Source organism: Adelges cooleyi, unplaced genomic scaffold, assembly GCF_023614345.1.
Source record: "Adelges cooleyi isolate 19-005CV unplaced genomic scaffold, UGA_ACOO_1.1 ACOO_flye_CR_arks_rails_tigmint_CR_PRNA_1, whole genome shotgun sequence".
Taxonomy (NCBI): Eukaryota; Metazoa; Arthropoda; class Insecta; order Hemiptera; family Adelgidae; genus Adelges; species Adelges cooleyi.
Window position 1 is genome coordinate 7,510,588 of NW_026095751.1, and position 23,388 is coordinate 7,533,975.

Consider the following 23,388-nt stretch of genomic DNA (forward strand, 5'->3'; position numbering starts at 1 on the left):
TCAAATAGTCAAATGTACAAAAACTGAAACCTTTAAAACATATTAGCAATGCCTTTTTTGAGAGGAGGGGCAGGAAGTGTCCTAGGTTTAATCACGGGGAGATTGAAACTAATTACTATTTTTTATTTTAAATTTCTATATAAAGTATATATTTCAATCATTGCTTTTTGAACATGAAATAGTGTAATATGACGTTTTTTCTACTTTGTACTATACTTAAATACCATACCAATAATAATATAAACATACTTATTTTTTCGATTTTAAGGTAAAAGGAGTGAACTTTTTCAAATTTTAACCGCCCCCTCCCCTCCTAATGGACCAAATAAATACATTTTGTGGTTTATAGAGATTCTACTCAAAGAAATCGGACCAGTATAAAAAAAATTTTAGTGATGTACAGACTAAAATAAAGTTGACGTCATACTAAAATAAATAGCCTCTCAGCTCTGCATCGAATTCAAATAGCTGGATTTGTAGTCTCCTCAAGTTCAGAGACTTAGTAATACTTATGGAAATATAAAAGAAAAAATATATATAGAATATTATAATTGTTTATATCTAGTTAGTTATTCGATGTATCTTGTAGTCTTTACAACAACGATTCTGCAGCGCGTATTCAAAAGTTGGAAACAAGTATGGCGTAAATAAAAAATTAATATTTTTAAATATTATCTATTATTTTTTCTATATGGACGTGGTTCGTGAACCATAGGAGGACCGAGAACGGATGATATCTATAAATTAATTTGCACCTTAAAAGTACTTGGGTCGCATCATTCGCATTGTCGGCTTTAAACAGCTAAAACAAATAAATGTATGATAAATGTATTAATATACCTATATATAATTTTTTTTCTCAACAACAGAAAACCAGATCTGGGTTACTGCACAGAGAAATATTTATGTACATATATATATATATATATATATAATATATTGTATACAATATTAATTTAAAGTTACACAACGACAACGCGCTAATAGCGGCTGGCGGATAAAGAGACTTATACACTCCACCCAACACGGCGTAACCTACATAGTCAATTTTATAATACATATACACCTATAAGTGCACAATAATAATTATAATCAAAATAATGCAAACAGTTTTGCAGCACAGCGTATTGTTTCAATTGTATCCCGTAAACGGAACACGGGGGCGCGTTACTGCGTTTTGTGAGAAATATTGTAAAGTTTTTTTTCATCTCTTGATTTATACTCCAAGTTTCTATTTACCGGATGATGAAACTTGACGTACACAATGGGACGCGCACACGTAATTCTTTTACCACCCCGTATGACAACATATTAGATATAGGTACATACGGCTATAAAAAGTGTAGGAAGATAAAAAAAAAAAAAAAAATGTAAACGCTTATTATGATTGTTTTGCATATTATCATATTAAGTCACACAGACGTTATAACCGCAACGTTGTTATTTTATTTCATTATTATTTTAATGTAATACCACAAATGGTATTTTCAATGGAGTCGTCGTCGTAGCCATGGCACCACCAAGTTTACCGAACGTTATACTTTCACTTAACTGACCGGTTTTTTACTGTTATATGTGTGTGTGTGTGTATATTTGCCCTGTCGATCGTGTTGTAGTTTTACAAATTCCGTATACGTCACAAACGCCTAGAATATGGCTCTCTGATCATTTTATTTTTATTATTATGTGTGGTAACAAACGATAAAATATCTACAACACACATAATATTCTTGCACGGTATATTATAATATTGTACACTGTATACAGTGTGTAAACGACTCAAACGTTGGGTGGGTATGTTCACAGCACACGTGCCACCGGTCAACACATTTTTACAATATCAGGTATTATGATACCGCGTAAGTGATAAATGATAATGTTTTATTGGAAAAACCCGCCGAATCGGAAACATTATCCGTCTGCGTGCAATATTATAATTTATAGAGCTGTTTTGAGTCAATGAATATTACGTTGACTTCCTGGGCGCCTATCGACAGTGAGCTAAACTCAAAACCGTTTTGGCGAACTCTTCTCGTGGGATTTACCTATTAGTAAGAAAACAATTTTTTATGGTGCTTAAAAAATAATTAAGCTTCGGCAATAAAACTCGATCCATTACGTATTACTCGTGACTGTGTCTTCAGTAGGTATTTAACAACATACTGCGAATTTTTAGTATACACTAATTACCAGCATTAGGTAGTTGTATTCGGACTAAACAAACACCAACTTAAATGTTCCAGAACATTGGCCGTGCCGTAAATAAACGTTAATGTGCGATAATAAATGTTTATTTTATCTGACTTTATGTCGACCCAAAAAACATGTTACAAAGCCACACTTGATCTATTTTTCTTACCTTATTCCACAAGTCCAAAAAGTTAAGAGCTGCTATAAATTTGAGTAGATATATTTTTTAATTTATTTGACATTTAAAATTTTTAAAAATATACATTTTGCACAACTGACATTAGAAGCAAACATTTTTTTCGTTCTCTTTTTGTTGTATACAATCTATACAATCTAGTATAAAAAGTATATTTAATAATAGACAATAGTTTTATATTTACAATAAAGTGTGTGACATGATTTAAGTAACCACCTACCGACGACACTTCACGGAAATTGTATTATTATTTTATTTTTTTTTATGATGTATTTGTTAGTCTACTGATGTAAATTATTGTAATAAGTCTCGAAACCATTTACGTTTAAATCATTTAGTGGGGCGGGATATCCTAGCATGTTAGGTAATGCAAGGTTTGTAGCTAGAATATTTGGTGGGTGACTGGATAGAGTTTTGTATCGCGTGTATGGCTGCATTGCGCATTCGGGTACTGTCTTTATGTAAATGTCATTGTGTTTTCTAGAGTTTTGTTTGATACATAAATTATAGTAAGGAGCGTTAGGAATCGGACGGAAGGGTTTGGACAGTTAATATTTTGTTAAGATATGTTTTTTTTTGCAGCTCACCAGATTTGTAAGTCGGAGATCCATAGTGGTTTTGTTAGTAGTTTATTGATTGTTAGTTAAGTATGTTAATTGAGTTCTGACGTCGAGTTTAGGAATTTCAAACTCTTGGACACATCTAGAAAATCTCGCGTATAGTACTGTTTATTTACTAGGTAGTGACAACTGTGACAGTAAGCTATTTATTTGGTGAACTGAAGAATGAAATTCTAAAACTGAATTCAGGGAATTATTGGATTTAGTCTTTTAAGAATTTGTTTTTCAAATACTTTGGAAATAAACTGTAGGAAACTTATAAATCTATAGGAGAATAATTCTCCTACAATTATTGATGTTCATACAATCCTATGATGTAGTTAATATAAATATATTACATTGGATTAAGAATAAGTATTACAATTGAAAATTTCTATTGAAAAGAAAAGTACAATTAAAAATGTATTGAAATATTTTTTTTGTAATTTTTGGTCAGCTTGAAACTTCAGAAGTATTAAATCATAACCGTCATTTGGTGATTGTTAGGGAGGGAAATTAAAAATACAGTCCACTACAATACAGTAGAAATACAGTGTTCAATTTCTTTAAAGAAGAACGCTTTAGGAGGTGGAGTTATTCCTATGAGAGGTATAAGGTGTAAGATTTTTATTTCTTTTGTAGCTTTATTGTCTATGAGATCCTAAAGTGGCTAAAAGACTTCAGTTAGATGGTTGCGATATATTTCCTTTTAAAGGGTTAACTCACTCACCGTCTTTTATTTTTTTAAGGGGAAAAAAAGATTTAACTTTAATGTAGGTGGTCCTATTAGCTACTCGCTATTACCCGCTACGAAAACTTAATATAAAAATGTACATTTTAAGCCACAAATATTAGATACCTAATACACATTGTGTGTACAATAAGTGCCAGTAAAAGCCTGTGATTTTGAATTTTCAAAAACGGTTCCTCTAAAATGTCTATTATTATTATTATTTATTATTATAGTATTCGTTTGTCAGAAGACCTACATTCTAATATTCCTTTCAACCTTGTTCGTGATAAGACCCAAATCGAACGGGAACTTTTACGCTCTGCCCACCAAGAGTTGGATCTACACAGGCAGGCTAGTGAGATGAACCGAACGGCTTACAATACAACTGCGTCCGGGTAGTGACGAAGACCAACTAAAAAAAAGGTACTTCAAAGCAACGTCCTTTGAAGTTAATCAACCAGTGATTGCTTCAAGTTTTAATCAAAATAGTAAAAATACTTCTACTTGTATTCATTAAACGCTTTTTGTCAATTGTAATTCTTGTTTAATTTCTAAAATTACTTTTATTGATAAGTACAATAATTTTAAGTCCCTTTATTCTTAATTTATTTCAGCCAGTTTATCTATTTGTCACAACGTTAATCATTCTAGGAAGCTTAAAGTTTACTATCAAAATGTTTGTAGCCCCGTACAAAATTATTAAATTTGCCTACTAATGTAGTCACTTTTATTATATTAATTTTAACTGAAACGGTTGTTTATAGACTATTATCTATTTAGTTTGTACACCCAAAACTCAACCGTTGCTCATGCATGTTGAAATACTTAGAGTACACTTAAGTAAATGGGTAAATGTGTAATCAATACTTGCCCAAAGGCTAATACCATCAACATGCATCATAGATCTATTTCTGCCCATAGAAAGTCTTAATTTACGTTTTTAACGACAACAAAAATGCCGATATTTGAGGGACACAAGACTTGGATAATAAAAATGGTTATTCGCCGAGGAATGTTTTGATGTACCTAATACTAATCCTTGAGGTGTTTATTACGTAATGTACGCTTATCGATATTGAAACGATATTCAGCTTCAATAAATATAGATACCGTAATATATAGAAAATGTTATGTGTATATTGTAATTTGTATACATATATCATCATATTATATATGATGATATTTACAATTAATAACTGATATATTATAATTTTGAGGCTAATACAAAAAAAATTAGATAATAGTAAACTAAAATGAGTGGATAGGTTTAACTACTTTTCTTACCTTTTAAATACCTGTAGTACGTACCTACTCCTTTTTTTCAAGTTATACCAAATCATTAAAAAAGCTAGTCATTATCAGTCCCATGAACATGTATACCGAAACCAAAATACTTACTTTTTTTTTATCGTATGCATCTTTTCATTTATATCTCCAATGTGTGACCAGTAAGTCCCAACAGTATTATGGGATAACACTAATGCTTATATGTGTTATAAATCAGGTTATCATGAACCATAATGTAGTTGCGTCTTGACTGTCTCATTGACAAAAAACATTGTTTCAAAATCCAAAATGAAATTGAAACAATATCTAGAATATATTGCGAAAAGATTTAAAGCTTAAAAATAACCACCAAAGAACCCACCTAACCAAATTATGTAATTTTGTTAAGTGAGTTATAATATATAATAGCATTATATATTATATGTATTAATGTACATAGGTATAAGTTATACATAATACAATATAATTTTGTTAGGTTGGATCTTGTACCTAACAAAATTCCACGCGATTTTAAAGTAATTTTTTAAAATCATTTTATGTTTAAACTAAATTGTATAAACTAAATTAAGTAGAATTTTTCTAGTTTTCTTGAAAGTAGAACAAAATATCATTGTTCCTGATGACATTAATTCCCATACGAAACTGTCGAAATAAAATCGCGCGCAACCCCAAGACCTAATTAAGTAGGGCGTAGGCGTTAAGGCTACGTGGAAATTAGAATAGGACTTCGGTGAGAAGGTGTGCACAATGGACCTACAGGTCTGAATGCATGGGCACTATTTGGGCCCACCCACTAACCAACTAAAACTAAAAAAAACCCTAGACCTTATAACATTAGACGAATCATAACTAAATAAACATGCATGATCGCTAGATTTCGAACTTTTCCTATCTTTGCCCATTTATACACATTTCCCAGTCATAGAATATGTTACAAGGGGAATAAATACATATGGTTTTCCAAGTTTGTGGAAGCAATATCTTGTGGGCAGTGCAATATTATCTAACAACCATGCCTATTTATTTTAGCCACGAGAATGAGAATCCGCGTAGGATGCGAGTGTGGATAGAGCGGTCACGATTTCGTTGTTTATAAATAAACAATAAAAAATACCAGAGTATAATAAATACCATATTATAATAACTAATTGTGAGTGGAAATAAAAATGCGCATGTGCATTGATTACCAGATTAAGACGACAGCGCTCTCACGCCGGCTCGCTGGCACTACAAGTATGGTCCGCTCCGTCTATCAATATAAAGGTTTATGTGGTAACCGCATGACTTAATTATTAACTTGGTAACGTGAATACACGATAACCTCAAATTGATAAATTATTCGTTATCGCTATTTTCAATGTTTATCAGTTTTTTTTTATCAACGTATTTGTATTCACGTGCGTCGTAAATGGTGCACGCTTTTTATTAGTTTTTAGTTGAGTAAAATGTTGTATTGTATACTCATAAAAAAATAAAATATTGTTGAACATAACTTCAATTAAATTATTAATAAAAAGTAATACTTTTATGTAGAAGTTCAAATTAATTTTATAATGGTGCGGCACAACAATCAGCTGCCCAATAATCTTCCTCAGCTTCAAAATCTTATAAAAAGAGACCCGGCTTCGTATAAAGATGAAGTAACTTTTATTCGATTATTTACGCAATTTATATAACAATTTTTAATGTATAATCGTTGATTTTCAATAGTTCTTACAGCAGCAACGTCATTACAAGTCATTACTTGCTGTGTTTACTTTACGACCAACTGAATTCAACAAAAGTCTCGATGAACTCGTCATGTTTATGGCTCAAGTAGCACACTGTTATCCTGGTGAGCTTACTACATTTGCACAAGAACTCACAGATTTACTACAGACTCATGGGCCAGTTTTAGATAAAGACATGCGAATGGTAAACATTTAGAACGCAGTAAAGCAGCAACCCCCCCCAAGCGGCTTTTCCTGGATGGCTGAGCAGTTTTCTTTTGAATTATCAAAGGAAAGCCGCATAGGGGGGCCTACCCGCTTTAATATTGATAATATGTTAACTGATATTGTATTTATTTGTTCAGACGTTTTGCCGAGCCCTGATTCTTTTACGCAATAAAAGATTGTTGACGCCAACAGATTTACTTTCACTGTTCTTTGGACTTCTCAGATCGCAAGACAAAGAGTTAAGAAAGTTTTTAGAATCACATATAGTTACGGACATTAAAAATTTAAACTCCAAACATAAAGATGCCAAATTGAATAGGGTAATTAAAAATATATTAATAATATTCAATACTAAAGGTACTTATATTAAATTGTTTTACAGAATTTACAAAACTTCATGTATACCATGTTAAAAGATAATAATGCCAAAGCAGCCAAAATGTCATTGGTATAATAAATCACACTCGAAATTGATTTTTGATGTACTTAAAATAACATACATATAATTTGTAGGGCATAATGATCGACTTGTACAAAAAAAACATTTGGAGGGATACAAAAACTGTCAATGTCATATCAACGGCTGTTTTTTCAAAAATAACTAAAGTCATGGTAGCCGCTTTAAAATTTTTCGTGACAGTGGACACCAATGATTCCGACGATGAAAGCGATTCTTCTAGTTCTGATGATGTAAAGTTACTTCTACATTTATTTTCATAATTATTTTTGTTTTCAATATAATTTTATAATTTTTAGGATGCACCAAACACAAGAGATGTAATAATGGCTAATAAAGTTAGCAAAACAACTAGAAAGAGGCAAAAGAACTTGAAAAAAGTTAAACGTTTAGTAGAGGTACTATTATTGTTTTAAAATAATTTAAAAAATTTTAAATTAAATAATGTTTTTAATGCAGAAAAACAAGAAAAAAAAGAAACAGTCGCAGCCGTCTAATTTTGCCGCTCTCACACTGATACACGACCCTCAAGGATTTGCTGAAAAATTATTTCATCAATTAGAAAAAAGACATGAGCGATTTGAAGTGAAAATGTTGACTTTAGATGTCGTTTCACGACTAATTGGTTTACATCAATTAATTCTATTCAATTTTTATCCTTATGTACAAAGGTTTTTACAACCTCATCAAAAAGGTTAGAAAGCAGTTAAGATTGAAATCTTAAATTTTGGATTCAATAGTTGTGTAACTTATTGGAGTGGTTGGTATTTGGGTAATGGGGTACGGAATGGCCTAGTAAATTAATACGGCGTAAATTTAACGGCATGACCGGTGAGCACCGTCATGGATTTGAGTCTTGCCATGGGCGGCCTCTCACTGGACATAGCAACCTGTCTAGGAGGAAAGACTGTTATCCCCCTCTAAGCATTTCAGAAACCTAAGCCTACTCCTAGTCATAAACGCCATACAAAAAAAAAAAATTAGGACGATGTTAAAATTTTAATTTTTCTACATGCTACTAGCCTAACTCCACTCATTGGCAAAAAATTGGGAATGGAAAAGTTTTCAATTTTTTACAGTCAAATAACTATAGAAAAAATTAAAACTTAATGAATCTAGTATAGTATTTTTTTAACTCTATAGATACATTTAAAAAAAATGAATACTGGGCATTTTATGTAGTTTTTACCCATTGCGTCAACAGAATATTGTTGAGTTAATTGTAAGTTTATTAGATCTAAATCAAACTGAACTATTAAATAATGCAAGTATTCTAAATAAAAATGTTTAAATATTCACCTTGTTGAGATCACTCATTTTTGTAGTCATATAAGAAAAAGAATTAAAATTAGATAAATATAGGCTGTAAAGGATAGTTTGGAATTTGAAGGTGGCAACAAATAATTGGTCAATATTATTGTCTTCTTCATTTAAATAATTTATATTTTAGAGGTTGTGAGAATGATGCAATTTGTCGCACAATCGTCTCATGAACTAGTCCCTCCCGATGTATTGGAACCTGTTTTGCGTGCGTTGGTCAATAATTTTGTTACAGAAAGAAATTCATCTGATGTCATGGCTATTGGGTATGTTAAATAATGAAGTATCTTACAAATCTTTGATTTATTTGTAGTGATGTAATTATAATGTAGTTATACCTGTAAGTTAAAAATAATTTTATCTGAAAAATGGATTTAAATTATAAACAATTAATCAATTAAATCTTATAGATTAAATGCCATCCGAGAAATGTGTTCAAGAGCGCCGTTGGTCATGACTGAGGACTTGTTAAGAGATCTTGCTCAGTATAAAAATTACAGAGAACGTAGCGTTATGATGGCCGCTAAATCATTGATACACGTGTATAGATCTTCAATGCCTCATTTATTACACAAAAAAGATAGGGTTTGTACATATTGAATTATTTTATAAATTATAAATATATATTTAAAATGTTATTTTGTTCCTTAGGGTAGACCAACTGAAGCAACAATGGAAATTGTGGCTAAAAAATATGGAGAAATCGATGCAAAAGAGTTTGTGCCTGGGGCCGAAGTACTTCTTGAATCGGAAGATCAACCAGAATTAGACAGTGAGTCTGACGATTCTGATGGCGAATGGGTCGATGTCATACACTCGGAAGACGAAGGCGGCAATGATGTTGTAGACAAAGCAGATAATGATGAAGAAGAAGATGATGATGATATCGAAGAAGAAGATATTGATGAAGAAGAAGAAATGAATGAAACAGACCTGAGTATGTGTACACAAGGAACAACATCTAATGACACACCAACGATAGTGAAAAAAGTTACAAAAAAACAACAGTTAGAAGAGAAAAAAGAAAAGGCTGCTCAAGTCAGTACTATGCGAATACTGAGCGATGAGGATTTTAAGCGTATAGAAATTGCTCAACTCAGTAAACAAATGACTACAGCAAGAAATCGGAAACGTCCTGCAGAACCTGAAGAATCGTCTAGGTAATATTTGTTACTGCTATTTTATTAAATTAATATACTGGTTGTTGAACTCAAATACCAACATTGTTATTTATATTTTAGGGGTGAATTAGTCCGGCTCAGAGATATTGAAAATATTTATAAAAAAAGAAAACACGATAAACAAACTAGAATTGAATCTATAAAGGTAATAATTTAAATAAGGTATTTGAACTCAATTGTAAATTTTTTTTATCTTTTTACAGAAAGGACAAGAAGGTAGAGAAAAGTTTGGATATAAAGACGGTCGAGTAGATCCGTTCTCAAGTAAAACAAATCGTGAAAAGAATAAGAATAAGAACTTTATGATGATTAAACATAAAGCCAAGGGGAAAATAAAGAGATCGTTTAAGGACAAGCAGGTAATTTTTTTTTTAAATTCAGTAGTGATGGACAAGTTTTAAAGTTGGAGACAATTTAAAAAAAATCAAACTTCAATTTTTTTTATAAATAATTGTTAATTAAAGCGGATGGACATCTTCTGATTGTTAGATAGTTCAAATATTGGTATCTTGAGTGTCCAATTTCAAAAATTAAAAGGGCAAAATTAGAATTGATCATATTACTATTAAATATTATTTAAATAATTTCCGTTAGTGAAGAACTAATTTTTGCATTTTATATTTTTTTCTTACAGATTAAATTACGTGATCATTTGTTGAAGCTGAAGAAGATGAAATAAAAATTCACTATATTTATAAATTATATTTTTTATTTCAATAATAAAGGATAACAAGATGATGTAAAAAACTTAAATTATTTTTCGATTTTTTTGATATGCTCCTTATTTAGAATGATTTCTAAAAAAATTTTAATTTTTAATTTTCAATAGTTTAACAACTATAAAACTATTGAGGCATGTAGAATTGTTCAGCGAAACTCTCGACTTCTTTAGTCAACGTCTGAACGCGTTCAACAAAATCTGGATTGGAGGTAAGAGTACTTTTGAAGTTGACCAATTTTGGACCGGATATCTTTTGTACGTCCAAAGCTAAACATAAACCTTAAAAAAAAATTTTAATTATTAATAAGATATGTTGCGCATAAACAAAAAATACAAAACCGTTACCTTTGTGAATTAATTGAGCGACTATAGCCATATCTTTCTCCTTCATTCCTCTTGTAGTCAGTGCTGGCGTGCCTAGACGAATTCCATAAGGATTCATTGCACTTTTATCGCCGGGAACTAGAGTATAAATAGGTATATTAAATTCTAATATTTATTTAATACATGTTATTAGAATTAGCTAGTATTTTATTAATGTATATAATATATATTAAGGTCCTTTTATTCAGTCCAGTCAATTTTTTTATATGCCGCCTGGAACTCATTAAACACCTCAAACCCTGCAATTGGTTTGGATTCACAAATTTTTTTTTTATAATTTTCTAGATTTTTATTTGATTTTTAGCTATCTCCCATAGGAAGGTTGATTTTTTTCTAATTTTGCTCTTACTTTTAACTACACGTTTTAACAGGATTTCAATTGAGTTCAAAAATTTGAATTAAGTTCATTACACGCTACAAAAACAAAATGGCTAAATATCCAAATTTTAATTTTTTACTGTGTTTTAACAATTTTTATAATATATAAATATTCTTGCATGAAAAGTCACACCACCCAATTGTATTCTAAATGATTTTTTTGATCGATTTTTGCTATAGATAATGTAAAATAAACCTCCTTCTTAAGGGGTTCTTGAGGTTATAGAAATTTTAAAAAATTACCGTTTTTTTTTTATTTTGTAATTTCAAACCAACTGAAGAGGTAGTATATCAGAAATTCGACCAGTTGCGAAATAAGAAACCTTTACATATAATAATTAATAGCACTTCCAACTGTAAAGTTTTTGTTAAGTTATTTTTTACCAGTGTTTTTGTTACAAGCAATTTCTACAGTCTGCAATGTGTGTTCAGCCTTTGATCCAGTTAAATTGATTGGTCGTAGATCGACCAAGAGCATATGCACGTCGGTGCCATTAGTAGATATTTTATATCCGAGTTCTTTTAATGACTCGGCTAATTGTTTACAATTAATCAAGACTTGTTTCTGGTAATCTTTAAACTCCTGTGTAGTCGCTAATTTCATGGCAGCTGCTATTCCTGCAATAGCGTTATTATGAGGTCCTCCTTGGAAGCCAGGGAAAACGGCAGCATTTACGCGGTCTTCTAAATCGTACATAATTTCCTCGCCAGTTTTTGTCACTGAACGAACTCCTAAATCATCGAACAAACATATGTAATTAATGAATTTATTTTCACCTTATTACACATTATATTGCTTAGAAAATACCTTTGCGATAAAATATAACTCCAGCACGAGGTCCTCTTAACGTCTTGTGAGTGGTAGATGTAACTACGTCACAGTATTCAAAAGGCGAAGGAATAACACCTGCTGCTACCAATCCACTGATGTGAGACATGTCGGCCATCAAGTATGAATCGCTATTAACAGCTATTTCTTTAAAACGTTTATAGTCTAATGTTCTTGGATACGACGTTACACCTAATTATGATATTTTTTTAAATAATAAAAATAGTGTCATATTTTAATATTTATACTGCAAGTTGTGCATAATACTACATACCAGCAATAATAATGTCTGGTTTAAAATTTTTTGCACTTTGTTCTAACTCGTCGTAATTTATTAAACCAGTCTGCAAGTCGACATGATATGGTAAAGTCTCGAAAAATATTGATGCTGCCGACAGTCTTTTCTTTTGAGTCATCAGGCCATGACTGATGTGTCCACCATCTGGTAGATCTAAGCCTGTGAAAGTTTAAACACACGTGATTAATTAATATTTTATTTTCAACAGAAAAACAAACTAAATTTGAGTGCCATTTGGTGAGAAATTTCCCATATGAATTCTATAAATACAAATAATTATGGTACATAAAAACTAATAATAACCCATTATTCGTCCTCTTGCGCCAACCAGAGCAGTGTAAGCTTCAACGTTTGCAGGAGAACCGGAATACGGTTGAACGTTGACGCCCCATAGACTCGGATCCAGTGAAAACGTTTCGAGACATCGTTTTTGACACATCACTTCAATCTGATCGATTATTTGATTTCCGCCATAATATCTTTTTGAGTAGTCATTTTTTACATAAGCAAGACTGAACAGGAAATTCAATTTTAATATACATCTTACCTAGCACCGGGAAGACCTTCGGAGTATTTATTTGTCAAACATGATCCAAGACATTGTAATACAGATACAGATGTAAAATTTTCAGATGCTATTAATTCAAGTCCTTTTTTCTGCCGCTGAGCCTCCTGCTTGACCAAATTATACAATTCGGGATCAGCTGCTTCCAAAGATAAACTCAGAATAGGATCTGACGACTTTGTACTGTAAGTATTTTGTTGTAAAAATTCTTGCGACGACATGGCTTTGAATCTGAAAAATATAATATTCACTAAAAAAAATATACAATTTACAATGTTTTAATGTACTTTTCCCGCATTCAACAACATAAAATTAAAAAAAAAATTATTTTATAGAAAAATCATGCATGGCAATCTATATATTTTAATTTGTCTTATAAAATTATAAAAACCAATGCCAATCTTTAAGTAAAAAATAAAAAACAAATTTTAAAAAATGCTACTCAATATGTTGAGCGTGCGTCTTACTTGTTATAACGTAGCTGCCGAGTGCTAACCAATGTGCGGGAGATTGAACGTAAATACATTTGTAAAAAGCGTAGCTTAGCGGATGTATTTTTTATAATATTTTTTGTTTTTTTAACACCTATAAGATTATGCTATATAGATGGTTAAATTTAAAATCATTATTGGCGACAATGCAGGTAGGCATACATAATATATTATTACGATTAACAGCCGATTAATAGGTACATTAAGTAATCACAGTACAAATCGTGGAAACATACAATATTATGTCATATCAAAATATACTTATACAGAATTCTGCTTACCTCGTGGTACTTTTTAATTGTTTAGTAGGAAAAAAATAACTGTAGGGTAAAGGTAAATAATATTCAAATGTACTTAACGTGTGTACGAATATTATAAAATTGCACGCATAGACAAGAATGAGGCACGTTGACGGTTGATGAACTCGAGCATTCAGACGATAATATTAAAATTTGTACTGGTAAGTAGCAACGGCTGATAATGGAACTGAACACTCACGTGCCTTTGTAATATGGCAATGATAATGCCGAAACTCGAATGAGGCCGATAAAGTAAAGTATCAATGTGCAATTATTATTATTAGAGATGAAAACGATCTTGGACAATCTACGGTAGACAGTAGACACTAGACTTGAATAATGAAGTATACACACGTCGATGCGAGGCAAAAGCCGCGAGTGGAAACTGATGACTGCCTACTTATGATTGCACGAATGATATTATGATAATACAATCGGATGTGATGCCAACATGTGGTTGTATGCAATGTAATGTGTAGTCCGCATGGTTGGATAATTATTATTGAAAAGACTGTCAAATCCTAAAAATGTATTATTTTCGGAACGGTAATTTTCGTTACCTATATTATTTTAATAATTTAATGACATGTTTTTGTCAGTATTGGGTATAGTAACGTAACAAAACTAAAAAATAATGCTAACAATATCTTCTTTGCTATTTAGTATTAACCGCGTGGCTAATAATAACAATAAAATACTGTCGTCACTAAAATCATAACTTTTTTAAACAAATCATTACAAATTTAAGTTTCAATTAAAAATAACGCCGAAGAGGATAAGTTCAAATTAATGTTGTTTCATTACAACAAAAACACGCCTAAGACTGCTTATACGTTAGGCAAAATGTTATAATGTTGCTCCTTGTACTACAGATTAAATTATTATTTTTAATATTATAGATTATCTGTACTGTGTGTGGTACAATATTATAGAGTATAGACCATAATGTATGCCCACGTATGTAGATAAAACACAAGAGGTAAAGATTAGAAGTAAAGAACAAGCTCAACTGTTAAATTTTAATAGCCATTGACGCAATCAACACACAAAATTAAACTTAATGATTAGGCAGACCTCGAAGAAAATAGTGCGACCACAGACAAATTAAATAAAATTGTTACTTTAGCGTTACTTTTTATAAGCCCAAAAAATGTTTTGACTTTATTTTTTAGTCTGTATTATTTAAAAAGGTTATGGTTGTTTTTTATTGTTAATATATAAGTTAATTGGTTGCTAATGAGTGAAAGTTGATGTTTCATAGGATTTACTGAGAAGTTTAGTGCAGGATATAACGTAGTTATGTAACACGTTACTAAATATTAATTAGTAACGCGTTACTTTTGTTATATTACTAGGTACCTACTATATTACTAAGATTGAATACGATTAATCCAAAGACAAAGATGATACTAATTATGCAAAATAAGTTCTTGCTGAAAGGTTTCACTCCTTTTTTTACATCATTTGTAAAACAATAAAAAAAGCTTAGTGGGTATATCTATTCATATGAATGCCAGTTCACATATGATGTGTGCTATGAAGTCTTCCAAATCAAATGTGTTGTGATTGTTCAGATTTTATAACAATATTTGTAGATTAATCATCAAATCAACGTACCTTGAATTTAATGGCGAAATACGTAGATAAGTTAAAAAAAATACTTACTCTTTCGATAACCTCCTTATCGAATAAGAACCGTTTTTATATTGTAATGGTATCCAAGAGAAAATAAATTATTAAAAATAAAATTATTTTAATTGACGTTTGTGAATTGGAAATTGCATTAGTGTTATAATAAAATCTCAAATACTAGTAAACTCGGTAAAGAGAGGAACTCATAAAGAATTTGACTCATTAAAATCAGTTAAGAATTATTAGAATAAAATAATAAATTATTCGAGAGAAAAAAACACTAACTAATAATACAAAATATTATTCGAATGATATTTTATTGTATTTATTTAAATAACCGTTTATTTGAATGATCTTATTTGAAAATTATCAGTTAAAAACTATCACATTATTTTAATTAAATTTGTTTTAGTTTTTATTCGTAATTTAATTACATTTTTCACAGCTCCGTCGAGGACGTATTATACAAAACACTGGTCTTGTTCTAATATTGTCAGAACTATTTTTTGATCCGAGTTTTATTTTCAGAAAATCGAAATGAGTTAAGTACATAAAAATAATGTCTACTATTCTTTAACCACTTGAAAACAAATTAAATAATAGATCTACAATGAATTTTTAGCATTTAGATATTATTCCTAAAAAGTTTGTGTGTTTGACTTAATGCCTACCTTTTGAATAAGCACCGAAGGTTGCATTAATAAAACGAAATTGAGACTTGACTGTAAATTAAAATATATCCATACAGAAAAAAATTGTATATTTTCAAAATGTTTGTTAATATTTAATAACCATGTTTTGACAGGTGATTTAATATTAAAAAAAAATATTGAACAACATTTTGTTTAAATATTAGTAATATTCGTAATTAATTCTACCAAAATATTTAAAATATAAGTATAACATAAAAAATATTAATTTTATTACCTAAATATTTTTTAAAATAATAAGTTTCCATTACCAAATTAAATCAACATTTAGCCCTCTTAAACACTTTAACTTACTTTTTTGGTTCCACATGTGCTTATATAATTTATATAATCTGGCATCTGCAATTATCGATTATATATTTGCATTAAACACATTAATATGATCGGAAGTGAATACATTATTATGTATATTATGTACCCGCGAAAATAAATTATAGTCAACAACCTCAATCCTCATAGATACTATATGTATTATATTTTTATGATTATACCTTGCTAAACAAACGGTAGCCGACATAATTTAATGTACTTCATAACCATCGCGTGTTTAACGGGTGTAAAGTAGGTACTAGTAGTAAAATAAAATGCTATATTACAGTATACCCAGGCAACAACTCAATCAACGTAAACCCTAGGTACCCTAACTACCGACAATTATAAATATAAATAGACAAGTTACTCTTAAAACAAAATAAATTTTGCACAAGTACAAAATATATCTTCTTCTCCTTCACTTTCATCCTAATTCAGAACTACTTGAGGTCGGCCACCCTTGTCCTAAACTACCTCTTCAAACTATCTCCAACATCATCCTCGCAAACACCGACAGTCCTCATATTGAATCTAATCTAAGTTCTAACCAACTTTTGTTCAGTCTTTCTCTTGCCATTTTTTCTCCTACGCTTATTTTCATTCATACTTTAAAACTTTGATGTACTTTAACTAATTCTAATAGAAGATGTTTTTGAATTATTTTTTTATTACATTTTTTTTAATTTTCGTACTATTAACTGTTGATTAGAAGTGGTACGAGTAGTTTGATTTCTTAAAAATAAATACTCAATGATAATAGTTAAAAGTTTAATATAATGGCTATTATAGTCTATAGATGATACCCCAAATAAGTATGATCATTACTGTATTAATAAAAAGTATATATTGGTTTAGCTTTGAATAAACATTTTGCGAAAAATTGCCTATACTTTACTCCTTAAGAAATAGGTAATTGACGTCCATTAAGTTACGTTATTTTGTATTAAAATGTATCTCGTTAAGTTAAAAATTAGTGATAAGCGATCGATATAGTTGTTATCAAAAATATATTTTTTAATTCGTAACCCAAGGTGGTATAAATCCACCTTGCGTAAACCCGATATTATTTTCAATCGAATTTTATGAACCGATATTCTTAAGAAGTAGATGCAATTTTGACAAATTTATTGTTTATCAACATTACGAGTGTCTAACATAATATAAAAAAAAATACATTTGAGTACAAAAAAAGTATTATTTAGTTACTATACTTCTTGTACGTATAACAAACTACAATCGTTGTAGTTTACAAAACATTAAAGAATATGTTAATTTAAATCACAATGGCAAAAAAAAAATTTTTGAGGGAAAATAAGTGTTATTGGGGTACGGTTGTTAATGTCAGCGCGATCTACCGGCTCGTTTTTTAACTAAAAAAATAAAAGAAACTAATCCCGATTAGAACGCGCTGGCCGCTGCATAATTAGCAATTGTTTCTAGAAGACTGCATGAAAAAAAACTAATTTTGAAATTAAGGCACTTTGATCACTTTGTCCCGAAACTCTTCATTTATAAACTGAGAACATAACATAACTTTCCAGACGTATTTTTAATCGATTTTTGTTGACGTCGATATTTTTTTTCGATAGAGAATTCATTATTTTTTTCTAGATTGCAGCCACTACGAAAAGTTACTGAAAAAAGTCACTTTCAACTTTTTTATTCGCTAAACGCGAAACGGCGTGCAGCTGTTGAACAAAAATCTGCGGTGACTGATAAGTGATAACAGATAAGACGTCGAGCGCCGCGGTGATAAGACGGGAAATCAGTGCGGCAACGTACGGGGATTTTCCTATGCGATTGCGGCGCGCTTAATCGGTCTATTATTTGCTTCATTTGCCGAGAACACGTCGTCCGTAGTGTATAGTTGGCCGTATCGTCGCCGTCGCCCGCGACGCAAATTCGGAACCTGCCATTGGCCGGCGACAGCATTCCGACGGCTACCCCCACCACCCCGGCGACTGGGAAATCTGGAACTGCCGGCGCCTCGACAGCTCTCAATCCCAGTTGTCCGCGTCTCGACCGTCCGTCGTTTTGAGTTACGGCCGTGCTTTTTTTTTTTTGTTTTGTATTTATTTCATTGTTGTTATTATTATTATTATTAATTATTATTATTAATATTATTATTATTACTACTATTTATTACTATTATATATTTAACGTACAAGCCGTCGAGTTCGGGTGTAGTTTTTCTTTTTTTTTTAGATTTTAATTTTCTAATGATAGTTTTAAAATATAAAATCGCTTTATCGTCAAATGGTTCCGGTCAATTGATTGTCCCCATGTGATCCGCGGTGTTAAATATATAGATATATTATATTTACAAGTATAATATATCTTTCCATTTCCCGTGGAAATCGTCTTCGACGTTGTGAGCTAAATCGTTTTTCTTCATCGCCGCCACCGTTCTCTACGAGTTGCGGCGGGCGTCGTTGTCCGTGTGTTCTGTTAAATCAGATTTCTCACTATTAAAAATAATAATAATATTAATAATATTGGTATTAACGTGTGTCGCTCATAATCTCCGTCGTGCATTTGTGTTTTCGTGTATGTGCGACTTTGCTGCTGTTATGCTGCTTCAGTTTTGCTCAAACATAGTATTTCCATGTAAGTCGAACAGAACAACTAGTAGTAACTACTGAAGATCGTCGGTCGATGATATAAAACATATTAATGTTGTGATATGGATGTTTAAGACGGTGTGCAAGGCGTTTGATGTTCAATTATTTTGTTATAGAATTTATAAATATGAATAGTATGGATGAGCATAATCGAATGATGCATCCCAGCGGTACTATGTTACCTCAACCGTACGGGATGTCGTCGGTCGATCCCAATCACGGGGCTCCTACGCCACCTGATCAAGAAGCGCGCAAACAAGACATTGGAGATATCCTGCAACAAATAATGAATATCACCGACCAATCCTTGGATGAAGCTCAAGCTAGGTAATAACTGTCATTATTTATCATCTTTTACAGAGCGTTCAGTATCATAATTAGTTTGTTTACTTATGCTAGTGTTAATATTTAATTTCATATTGCAATATACTAAAAGTTTCCAGTCTTATTTTGTAAAATTTACATTCAAAGCCATTTTGGTACAACCATACACAAACTCTGACTGCTATAGTTTATCGGTTCAATCAGGATCTATCTCAGACAGGTTCGACAAGTACTTAATATATTTCATATCACACACCTACTCTTTGTAACTAATTTTATCTATATTTTGATTAAATAATATTTAATATTGTATAATTTGGTCTTGAGATTAAAAGAAAATTAATGTGGGTCGTTTGAGAGTTGGACAAATTTTAGAAAGTATAACATAGTGTTTACATTACCAAATGGTTTTGAGTGCCTGTATCCAGAATTGGGTTTACAAAAAATTGATTAACAACCAAATTCCCAATTGCGATCTGTTACACCAGTCCAATGGTGCTACTGATAACAGAATACCTCAATCCATAGTAGGAAGCTGGTCGTTCGGTAATAGAGAAACAGTGAAAATCTAAAATGTTGCATGTTTATAATAACTAAAATAGTATAGCAATTGATTAAACTAAAAAAATTGTTTTTTATTTCTTGTTATTATCACCTTTTTAAATTGATAGGTTTAATAGGGTTTTTAAACCTTTACTCATAAAACTATCAATTACATAAAATATTTATGTAATATTTATGATCTTTATTCATAAATATTTAATTTAAAACATTAAGTGTAATTTGTCTGGAGTGATCAATAAGTAATTTTATTGCTTTATCATAAATAATTAATCACAAAAAAGCATCACGATTTTTTTATTGGTTTACTGTATTTTATATTTCTATTAAATCAATGGAATAAATGATACATAATATCGATAGAGCTATTCAAAGAATATTCTAAGCAATTTTGTAACTAATAGTGTTTTTTTTTACAATCTTGATGGGAAAGTTATTTTTCAATATTAACAACATATTCTAATTATTAATAAAATATTTGTTGCTCATTAACCGATTATTAATCTATTAACTTGAGATTATTTTAATACAGTTTTAAATGCCATAAGTATGTTTAAAAAATATGGATTTTAAATACTTATGAAAACTTACATTAAGTAAATTCTCACTATTTATGCAAGTGTTTTTTCTCGTTAATTTTAGTTTCCTTGGAAAGCTGAGTAGGTATTGGTTTTACGTTTTGTTTGTTCACGCAAACAACTAATCTAGTATCTTTTATCAGTACCTTTGTTAAACAGATATCATATTAGTCAATACTATAAAAATTAAAACATTTTGAAGGGATTTGAAAAAAAAAAATTACAAAAAAATTATGGATATTAAACAGTTAAATAGTCAGACTGAGTTTTCATAAGTTTAATATTAAAAATAGTTCAGATAAAGCTTAATGCATTTTTATTTAACATTTTACCCTCCAACAAACATGTTATTTTTTTAGTTATTTTTTCTGCAAAAGTTTCTAAAACTTTATCCAGACTTGAGTATTTAAATTCAATTTTTGGAAGGCATTATAAAGTATTGTTTTAAATAAATTTAAATATTTTTATTTTGTTTATAATTTTGCATGTAGACAATATTGATTTAGATTTAGATATCTTGTATAACGGTTATATCCTTTTGTGGCCATCTATTTATCTGTCAGATAGATACGTTGTTGTGTAACCAAAATCAATATTTGCAGTTTTAATTGTTGCGTTTATTTGCCACAAAGGAAATTGTTGATTTTTATCGTTTAGAAACCGAGAAATAACCATGCTCGCAGAGTGAGCTATTCTAACTTGTTAATTATATACATAATATTACACCACATTCAAAAATGTAAATTATTGACTCATGTCACATTTATAGTGCAGGCAAAAAAAGGCTAGGTTTGTGTACATTAAATGGGTGAGTTTTTAAGGCAATTCTGTTTTCTAGAAAATGTTTGGAACAAATTCACTTACCAGACACCTTTTTTTATTTTTGTGTAATTCCCCCCACCATTTAGTATTTTGCTGTGTTTCTTTTGCTGATAACATTTTTAAAACTAGCAGATTTTTATAGTTAGCAGCTATATGAACTTTGAAAATTATTCTGATTTCTAGGGTGAGATATTCGTTTCACCATCCACTTATAGCGAGCTGCAATGGTCAGTGTTCCAAATGCATTCCATATGAAAACCTAGTTTAGCTAGAGGGAATAAAAAAAACCTAAATTGATACTGTTTTGCAAGCAAATAATTTATTGTGATAAAATAATTAATATTATATTGTCTTATCAAATAAACTGCTGTGTTTTTAACCACGCCGCTGACCTCAGCAGCTCATTGCAACTTTATAGTGATACAGGCTCACATTAAAGGCTTACTTAAAGCCTAACGGCTTTAAGTAGACTGTAGCTTTTATTTTATGGTTCCTCTATTTAACCCGTATCTGGTATAGTGGGGTGTCACATACCGCTGCATTTTTTTTATCATACATATCTTACAATATTGATAATATAATTTGGAGGTAAAGTATACCTCTCACGGGGGTATTATTCATAAGATAAGATAGATTTTTAATTCTATCTTAGATTTTATTTAAATACTTGGCCTAAAACGGTTGAAATATCGCTTTTTAAATATAGCGGTGTATCGCACCGCACTGTATCAGTAATGTCATATTTTTTCATGTACCAGTTACGGGTTAAGTTTTTAATCAGAAAGAACACGTTAAAAAAAAGTATACGACAATATTTATTATTTATATACCTCAATAAGTCGAAAACCTTGATTAGTTTAAATAAATGCCGTTCTCTTCAAAAATCCTCGATAAATTAAAAAAAAAATGTATAGATAACCAAAACTGGTTTGCCACTAAAAACTTTGGAAAACAAAAAAATAAAGGTGAAAATTCATAGAAAAGTAAAAAAAAAAAAGGTAATGCAATTGTAAATCGAATAATTTTGTAAAATTATAAAAAATATGTAAATATAACATTTTACTTACTAATTTTATTTTACTAATAAATGTAAGTCATTACTCATTACATATTATATCACTTACGAGCATACGACCATGTTATGTTAATATTAATTTTAAAATCCATCTTGCTTAAAGGAATGAAGTAAAAATGTAACATGCAACCATTAGTACGAGTATTATTATTTAAATTGTTTTGGCTTCATCCATTAACATATTAGTGTAGGTGTTTTGTAAAATGTAGGTTGGTAAATTTTTAGTTTATTTTAATAATAAAAATCTCAATATTCCACACCATTATCATTATATTACTTTGTCTTTTTATTAACTGAATTATTTCTTCAACATAAAAGAGTCGTTTTTTATGTATTAAAAACAAATAACGATTTGATTATTATATTTACCCTTTAGGTAACTTATTTATTGTATTTAATTATTTATTTAAGCTCGTATTGTTTTGTCCATTTTTTATTGGATTAACAGTTCAAGAAAGACCTATTTTTACGCCTTTTTTTTGTCCTTTGAACGTAATAAATCTAAAAACCCATAATACATTCATCTTTCGTCGAGATGTTATCTATCTGTTGGTAGAAGAGTGATTTACGTCATTTCGCTTTTTCCCTCCAAAATCTACAGTGTCCTTTTACGCTTTTAAAATAAAATTTAAAACAAATTCTTTCTGACGCATTTTGTAAATTAATGTTCAGGATTACATTTTTTTAAAAATATTACTATATTCATCGACGTATCAAATAATTATACTTATTTGGTTTGTAAAAAAAGCACCAGATTTTTAATTAATTATAATTCATCAATAATGAAATTAAATTTAAACTGGTTTTTATAACACCGACAAAACGTGATTTGGTTTCAAAAACATAATTTAGTTGTATTATTTTACTTATCTATTTCTTTATTTAAAA

General features: G+C 30.2%; 3 protein-coding genes across 6 annotated transcripts in view; 2 read left to right on the top strand and 1 right to left on the bottom strand.

Moving 5' to 3' along the window:
• The first annotated feature begins 6,393 nt into the window (after positions 1-6,393).
• LOC126844025 (protein SDA1 homolog) lies at positions 6,394-10,653 on the top strand. Its single transcript, XM_050581902.1, has 13 exons — positions 6,394-6,645; positions 6,716-6,919; positions 7,080-7,262; positions 7,325-7,390; positions 7,456-7,632; positions 7,699-7,797; positions 7,859-8,093; positions 8,850-8,985; positions 9,130-9,304; positions 9,371-9,879; positions 9,961-10,045; positions 10,104-10,259; positions 10,535-10,653. The coding sequence occupies exons 1-13, from the start codon at positions 6,559-6,561 to the stop codon at positions 10,577-10,579; spliced, it is 2,157 nt and encodes a 718-aa protein (XP_050437859.1). The 5' UTR covers positions 6,394-6,558; the 3' UTR covers positions 10,580-10,653.
• LOC126844105 (serine hydroxymethyltransferase) lies at positions 10,592-14,330 on the bottom strand. Of its 3 annotated transcripts, none has more exons than XM_050582012.1 (9): positions 13,848-14,330; positions 13,543-13,660; positions 13,058-13,306; positions 12,814-12,989; positions 12,487-12,669; positions 12,192-12,404; positions 11,768-12,115; positions 10,967-11,083; positions 10,592-10,900 (listed from the first exon to the last, which is right to left on the bottom strand). In XM_050582012.1, exons 2-9 carry the CDS (start codon positions 13,599-13,601, stop codon positions 10,746-10,748), a joined length of 1,500 nt encoding a protein of 499 aa, XP_050437969.1. In that variant the 5' UTR covers positions 13,602-13,660; positions 13,848-14,330; the 3' UTR covers positions 10,592-10,745. The 3 variants fall into 3 exon arrangements, with proteins under 3 accessions (XP_050437969.1, XP_050438053.1, XP_050438144.1); XM_050582096.1 differs by having other exon boundaries at positions 13,543-13,673; XM_050582187.1 differs by lacking the exon at positions 13,543-13,660 and having other exon boundaries at positions 13,848-14,322.
• Positions 14,331-18,342: 4,012 nt separating this feature from the next.
• The window catches only part of LOC126844247 (homeobox protein extradenticle), a 40,791-nt gene continuing 35,745 nt past the window's right edge, over positions 18,343-23,388 (top strand). The window contains exons 1-2 of one of the 2 annotated variants that reach the window (XM_050582416.1): positions 18,343-19,126; positions 19,257-19,467. In XM_050582416.1, the coding sequence (XP_050438373.1) occupies positions 19,268-19,467 (200 nt within the window). In that variant the 5' untranslated portion in view covers positions 18,343-19,126; positions 19,257-19,267. The remainder of the gene's footprint in view (positions 19,127-19,256; positions 19,468-23,388) is intronic. The other variant, XM_050582326.1, reaches the window with a different exon arrangement.

What these genes read in the sequence shown, in the direction of transcription:
- LOC126844025 (XM_050581902.1), top strand. Translation starts at nt 6,559, where the DNA reads ATGGTGCGGCACAACAATCAGCTGCCCAATAATCTTCCTCAGCTTCAA. An exon ending in AAGCAGCCAAAATGTCATTG is followed by an intron (nt 7,391 to 7,455) that starts GTATAATAAATC and finishes TATAATTTGTAG; the next exon opens with GGCATAATGATCGACTTGTA. An exon ending in ATTCTTCTAGTTCTGATGAT is followed by an intron (nt 7,633 to 7,698) that starts GTAAAGTTACTT and finishes TATAATTTTTAG; the next exon opens with GATGCACCAAACACAAGAGA.
- LOC126844105 (XM_050582012.1), bottom strand. Translation starts at nt 13,601, where the DNA reads ATGTATTTACGTTCAATCTCCCGCACATTGGTTAGCACTCGGCAGCTA. An exon ending in GAAGGTCTTCCCGGTGCTAG is followed by an intron (nt 12,990 to 13,057) that starts GTAAGATGTATA and finishes CTACTCAAAAAG; the next exon opens with ATATTATGGCGGAAATCAAA. An exon ending in CGCAAGAGGACGAATAATGG is followed by an intron (nt 12,670 to 12,813) that starts GTTATTATTAGT and finishes AAACTTTCACAG; the next exon opens with GCTTAGATCTACCAGATGGT.